The sequence below is a fragment of the Microcaecilia unicolor genome, chromosome 1, assembly GCF_901765095.1.
Source record: "Microcaecilia unicolor chromosome 1, aMicUni1.1, whole genome shotgun sequence".
NCBI classification, from domain to species: domain Eukaryota; kingdom Metazoa; phylum Chordata; class Amphibia; order Gymnophiona; family Siphonopidae; genus Microcaecilia; species Microcaecilia unicolor.
The window spans coordinates 650,896,044-650,903,572 of NC_044031.1; the positions used below are offsets into that span (position 1 = coordinate 650,896,044).

The 7,529-nt window shown below is 39.8% G+C and overlaps 1 protein-coding gene across 1 annotated transcript; it reads right to left on the reverse strand.

Annotated features, from left to right (window-relative positions):
- Positions 1 to 1,379: 1,379 nt before the first annotated feature.
- LOC115460567 (proto-oncogene Mas-like) lies at positions 1,380 to 2,381 on the reverse strand. Its single transcript, XM_030190333.1, has one exon. The coding sequence runs from the start codon at positions 2,379 to 2,381 to the stop codon at positions 1,380 to 1,382; it is 1,002 nt and encodes a 333-aa protein (XP_030046193.1).
- Positions 2,382 to 7,529: the final 5,148 nt, after the last annotated feature.

A 7,529-nucleotide genomic window follows, 5' to 3' on the forward strand; every position in this document is an offset into this window, starting at 1 on the left:
TATGGTGAGTACATTCTCTAAACCCCCCCCCCCCCCCAAATAGCTTCCTATATTGCTAAACCCATTCTTCTTTTATTCCCTATAGTGAATAATATTCCCCAAAGTATATAAATGTGGCACTATTAGCCTGCCTGTCTTTCCTTCGATAAATAATTAACATAAGGTGCTGCCCACCTCCTCTCTGCCTAGCTCAGCCATGAAATTGATCCATTTCTACTACAGTGCTGTTGCTCAGGAAAGATGACAGAAACTTCTCTTATTACACATGAACCTTATCCGACCACATCAACTCCATGTATTTGTTTCTCTCCCGGAGATGGCACACGCCTCTACGGTACAATGTAAGCCACATTGAGCCTGCAAATAGGTGGGAAAATGTGGTATACAAATGTAACAAATAATTATTTTCCCAGGGCAATACAAACAGAGGAAATCTGCTTTTGAAACTCACTGTGACCAAAGGTCTCATCTATCCCCAATTTCTCATTAAACCTTCCCCTTTAAGAGGGAGGGGCAGTTCATATTGTAGGACAAAAGGGAGTCTCAAGTCAGCTATCCCAGCATCATTCTGTATTATGGAATCATTCCTGGTCCATTATGACCACTTTGACTGATCGGAAGCTCTATGGTATTGTGTGGGTATTTCGAGCTGATTGCAGGCTTTTCATAAGTGAAGAAAAGGTAATATGTTGAAGGAGGGAAGCTATGTTGGATTCTACTCTAGAAGGAAGGTTGATGTGGCTAAATTACTACTACTATAAATTGTTTTAATCTGCCGAGGATGTAAGGCCAAGGAAAGGGGGGGGGGGGGGGGTTAATTCAGGGTTAACCGCCCCTGTGAAATCATGCCTTAGAGAGAGAAAGCTGGAAATGCATTTTTCTTGCTCATACATGGGATTTACTACACTGTGATGCTCATTTACACACAGTTTAGTAAAGCCCATGAGAAATAACTTGCATTAGAATAACTCATTAATGAACTGCATTAACATAGTTTAGGGAAGATGGTCTTTTGTGTGGCTGTGTATTTGCACATGCAGTAGTCATGAATATGAAAGATTTAAACTACTGATGTTTTGAGTTTTTGTGTCTGTCAAGACCCACCTTTTCTGATGATGATGCTCTTTGCCATCTCCCCGAACTTGCTAACTTATGTACATGCATACGTTGCTCACGCTTCTTCTCCCCCCTCCCAGGCTTGCACTGGCTTTCATGGCACAAGAGAGGAGAGTGAAAGATGAGTGCTGGAAGGAAGAGGAAAGAGGTGCTGGGACAGAGGAAGGGTGAGGGAGGATTACTAAGAAGGAAGGAAGGTGGAGGACAGAAAGAGGCACATTGCAAGGAGGGATAGTAACACGTGAAGGGAGAAATTAGACATCTCAGATCTCTGTCTCTGTTGTGTTGCCAGTTGGGGTCCCCACTTCATGCTGCTCAGGCTCTGCATCCTCCCTAAAGATCCTCTGAAGCATGACTCGAAGGCTCAGCCCACTTTTCTGCCCCTGACTGCCCACAAAGAAATAGACAAAAGGGTCAGCTGCACTGTTTATGGAGCACAATAAAGTTGAGATGTCAAATGCTATGGGGGAAGGGAAGGTCCTATGCTCATAGGTCAGCAGCAGCAGAACCCTCATGGGCAAAGCAAAGAGCAGGAATAAGACCACTGTGGCCACAATGACTATGTAGAGCTTCGATGAATGATGTCTCCAGGAGTTCCGCCATATCTTGATGAGAAGGACCAGACTAGATAGCACCATAAGGGGAGTGAAGATCAAGAAATTTAAGATGCAGACAAAGATGTAGACTGCTTGACATTGGCTTTGTTGAAAAATCGTGATGTCCTTCTGAAAAGAAAAGGCAGGACGTCTGTCACAGAGAGTATATTCAGCCAAAGTGACTAAGCAAGACAGCATCCACAGAAAGGCACATACAAGAGCAGACTGATGCTTTGGGCGTTGGCAGCGATACCAGATTGGGTATAGGACAGACAGACATCTCTCTATACTGATGGATGTCAGGAGGTAAAGGCTGCTGTTATAGGCAAAAACACACATAATTGCCAGAATCAGTAGCTTGTTAGCATTTTTCTTAAGGACTGTTGGGACTTGAAACATTGGATATAGCAGAAAAACTAGCTGGTAAAAGGATATGCCAAGAAGAAAAGTCATATCTGCTACAGCCAGGTTCAGGATGTAGACAGTGAAAGGATTCTTCTTGATCTTGAAACTGAGGAACCAAATGACAATTCCATTCCCGATGGCTCCAAAGGAAGAGAAGAACAATGGAGTGAAAATGAGGCCATAAGAGCGTTTGTACTCCATGGATTGGTTTACCCCAGCTGTCCAGGTTTCCAGTGTCTCTGCAGTGGTGGACAGAGATATCATGGTCTTCTCAAAGGAGACAGAAAACCTTCAAGTTGTTGAGCTGAGTAGACTTCAGCACCCTTGAGTGGTCCTAGGTCAAAAATGCAGATGAAAATATTAAGTCAACAAAGCTCCTAATGATCAGAGCCTGACCTTTAGTGTTCAGAAATCAGAAAAACCGTGACTAAGAAGTACCACATATCCACTGTTTGTGGTAAAGAAAAGTCCTTCTTCCTCCCTTGATAGATTGCTAGGGTTCTCAGAATTAAATTTCTACAGTATCAGTTATATAAGGAACAACACAATGCCTTCCAATTTGATCCACTCTGTTTGCAGGCAGTATACCCCCAGCTTTGATGAAAGTTGCTTCTCTGGCATGTGCTCACTTTTCTTTTGATGAATCTAAAAACATACAAGAATAAAATTACCAAACGATAACTATGTCAGACATATGCATAAGGCCCTCAAAAGGATGGGAGGCTATGTCCTGCTTTCATGATGAAGATGTTTATATGTACTGATATGATTAACCGCTTTTTATGACTATCAAAGCATACAAAAAAAACAATCAAAGAATATGAAATAGAGAAGGGTAAAGAGTCATGGATTTGATATACCGCCTTTCTGTGGGTACAACCAAAGCAGTTTACATATATTATATACAGGTACTTTTTCTGTCCCTAGTGGGCTCACAATCTAAGAAACGAAAACACTACCTAACAAGAAAACTGTACAACAGTACAACAACAGCACATCATTCCCCTTCCGTGTGCCTGTGGATAATCTGTGGCATTTCTGCAAGTTTATTTAACCATAGTTTACCACTGCAGAGCAGTTGGAGGAAACATTTACAATTTTAGCATGTAGAGATACATTAATATACAACAAGATCTAATCGCAGAATTTAAAATCAACACATCATGATTTTTTTTTGCTCCAGTTTCTCATTTTTAGGCATTATTTTCAGAAAAGAACACCTCAATGTCAATTTTCAGCCACCCAGTCATTGTATGATTTGAAATGTCTGACTTAGACAATTTTAAATTATATGTATATTCAGTGACACTGTACTGTTCTCATTAACATCACACTTGGAACATGTATTAACAGCGAGCTAAACCAACTCAACACCCACAAGAGAAGACTCGCTTTCTTAATTCCAACTGCTTATTACAAATAAACAAGGAACATTGCAGATAGTTGAAACCAAAAGTACTGCACTGATTCTTGTTTACTGCCAAGTATAATAATTCTTTCTGTAGCTACTTCAGTTGAACAATCACTGAAGGGATGAATTGTTCATTGTATGTAGGAATGGATGGTTAACTGAAGAAATGTATGTTGATGATGTGTGTGGTAAAAAAGTGATGCAATTTCTAAGAATGGGGAGGGAAGGCAAGCCGTGAAGTGGCTTGATTTCTGAGCTCTAGATAGAGGTGTTTCCCTTGGAGGGAGGGTCCTCCTGATATGACCAGTAGAGTCAAAGGTTATACCTTGGGCTAAGGCATGGAGCCAGGCAAGGAGGTTTAATAGACAGGAGATGAAGTGACATCAAAACGCTGAAACCAATTGGGTCAGTCTGAGTTTTCCATTCCCCGCGCAGCCACCATCCCCGTATAATCAAAACAAAGCAAGCATCTACCTTGTCGTTCTTTATTGTTGGTAGCATTTTTATTTAATCTCACTTATATTTTCAAACGGATGTACATAGAGGAAGCATAAAAATGGGATAACTTTTCATAGGTAGAGTAGAGGAGTGTGGTAGCCGTGTTAGGTAGAGTAGTAATTTGTTATAAATCTTAATCAGTGGTCAGTTGGAGGGGCTGGTTACAGGGACACCATAGCACATGTTATATTTGTGCAGAGATTTTTTTTTTCTCCTGGTAATGGGCCACTAAAACAGACATCATGTTATGAGAATCAGAGTTTCTATTTATTTATTTATTTATGACAGTCATATCCCACATTTAACCTGTATTAGGTTGATGTACTGCTATGGATTTACAGCCTGCTTCACTAACACAGACTACTCAGTAATTACTGTGGATTATTTTCGATTCATATTAGGTAAATGAGACCTTTATTAGAGGTTCTAAAATCTACAATGATTAAGATATATATAATGATTAAGATATATACACACAATGATTAGCTATATAACTAAAAAGAAACAATACCTATCTATAAACAATCATTACATCATTGGTCTCTACATCTAAGCAATGCTAAGAGCTCCTAGACCAGGAAAAGAAGCAATCATACACAACATGGTTCTCTGCGCAGTTCGTACATTACTCACAGATGAGCTCCCACTTCACTGCCAGAGGCCTCCCTTTTTTATTAGGTTTAGACAGTGCATGTGTTCTAGCAAAAAAGGTGCCGGTACTCAAATGCCAGACCACCCTTCAGGGGTGGGGTGATCACTGAGGGACCCACCCCACAATAGCCAGGCCCCCTGCAACCAGTCACAGAATCTATGAAAAGGCAGAATTGGTATGTAGAGCCTGAGCTCTTTTACTATAACTTGGGGACCATGAGTCAATTTTAGCAGACAATGAAAAAGGTGCCGGTACTCAGTACCCCCAAGTACCCCCTCAAAAAAAGCCCTGGGTTTAGAACTCATGTTCAGAGCTAAGGAAAATTACAGAATGCTTCTCTGTTTAGGTAAACAAGCCATACTGTGGGAATGTGGTCGCATGTTTCCCAGTCCAGGTGGCCAACCTGAACTCGAAAACAAGCCCCATCTTTCCCTTCACATAACAAATTAATTAGAGCTGTGTCTTATCTTCTACATTCCAACTTATTTTCACACAATCAAAGTTAAACAATCATTTCCAAACAGAACCACTTCTAATCAAAAATATAGACCCCGAGTGCACTGGTCGGTCAAGGCAGAGTTGAAAAACAATCTTTAAAATTCACTTTTATTACATTTGGTCCTTGATTTTCAACTCTGTCTGAATGACAGTCCATACATAAGTCATCACTCTACATCGGGTAAAACAACCAAAAAAAAAAAGGAACAAGACGGATTATACAAATGGATAATATACTGAGCACAAGTTTCAACAAATATACTAAAATTAGTAGGAAGTATATTGGGCAAATGGTAATAATGCTGCCCACTAATAACTAACCAAAATTCAGTATTACAAATAATACACACTGCTTAGTTACATTAAACTACACAATTTGCCCAGAACAAAAGAGGTCAGTGCACATGGCAGTATATGAAATTATTAATCAGGTTGAGGAAGGAACCCACCGGTGACATTCACCTCCACAAGTGTTCAGAGTTAGTCATCTTGAGCCTTATTCCTTTGTATAAGGGCAAATAAGTGTTACAACATGCAAGTAGTAAATTAGATATATTAATTTCTACTTGTAAACTATCTGAGTATAATTTAAAAAAACGTTATCATATTGCAAAATAATAATCTGATTAGTAGTTCTAATACATTTTACTTAGGCTGAAGTTTCAGCATTAATAGCATTTATTATCTCTGCACTTGTACCAAAAGCTCCTAACAATGTATCATGCTAAGCTCATTTTACTCTACAATTAAGGCAATTAAGGTTACTACAGTATTTACACAGGTCTTCATAGCTGTAGTGTTCACACAAGAAGAATATAAACATTTGCTAATAACACATTGGTGGTGTAAATGTCAACATGTCCGCATTTTGGGGTCAGCGTTGATGTACTGTCTGTCTCTGACTTGTGCAAGTCATATTAAACTCATTCATGTGGCAGGATTCCTTTCCATATTTGAGTGATGTTAACAGTTGCCACAAGACACATCTAGTAAGCTGGACATGTGTAATTATCTTGTCAGATTTCACTATGATTCCTTCATCTCCCAATCAGCTTGCCCTGAGTCTCAGCGGTGAGTCATAAATGTCCACTGGGGTAATAGCCATACCCAAAGACACCATAAGAAGAAGGATTACAATGAATCTTACAAGGATCTATGAATAAAGCATATAAACAGATCAGTTATTCTCTAAGATAACACTTATTTGCTGGGACATAAGTCCATTCTTCTTGCCCAGATCAGAGGATCACGACAAGGTTACATTATGACTTAAGGCACATTGTTATACTAATTTATTTATTTATTTGTTACATTTGCATCCCACATTTTCCCACCTATTTGCAGGCTCAATGTGGCTTACATAATACCATTGTGGCATTTGCCTGTTCCGGTATGAACAAATACAAGGTGTTAATGTGGTAGGATTGGGTTCATGTGAGGTAGGTATAATGGGGAATTTATGGAGGAAAAGGGAAGTTGAGATGTGTCCATTCCGATCTTTGGGTTTGTTGTGTTGCAGGTACTCAGGCTTTTATGTTGGGTCGGTGGGATATGCTTTTCTGAACAGGTGTGTTTTTAGTTCTTTCCGGACATTTAGGTGGTCGTACGTTGTTTTTACTACTTTTGGCAGTGCATTCCATAGTTGTGCGCTTAAGTAGGAGAAGCTGGATGCATACGTTGATTTGTATTTGAGTCCTTTGCTGCTTGGGTAGTGAAGATTTAGGTATGTTAGTGATGATCTTATTGTGTTTCTGGTTGGCAGGTCTATGAGGTCTGTCATGCATCCCGGGGCTTCGCCGTAGATGATTTTATAAACCCAGGTGCAGATTTTAAAAGCAACATGTTCTTTGATTGGGAGCCAGTGCAGTTTTTCTCGGAGTGGTTTGGCGCTTTCAAAACGTGTTTTTCCAAATATGTCTGGCTGCTGTGTTTTGAGCGGTCTGAAGTTTCTTTATAATTTGTTCTTTGCAACCCGCATAGATTCTGTTGCAGTAGTCTACGTGGCTCAGTACCATTGATTGTATTAAGTTCCGGAATATTTCCATTGGGAAGAACAGTTTCACACGTTTAACTTTCCACATTGAGTAGAACATTTTCTTTATGGTAGAGTTCGCTTGGTTCACTAGTGAGAGGTTTTGGTCAATTGTTACTCCAAGGATTTTCAGGCTGTCTGCTATAGGAAGGGTATAACCTGGGGTGTTTATGTTTGTGGGTTTGTATGTGTTGTATTGGGACGAGATGATGAGACAGTGTGTTTTTTTCTGTGTTGAGCTTTAATTAGAATGTGTTTGCCCATGAGTCCATGATTTTCAAACTGTGCTTGATTTCATTGGTGATTTCTGTCAGATCATGT

Bases quoted from the DNA above. Each gene is read 5' to 3' on its own strand.
- LOC115460567 (XM_030190333.1), bottom strand. From the start codon at position 2,381: ATGATATCTCTGTCCACCACTGCAGAGACACTGGAAACCTGGACAGCT.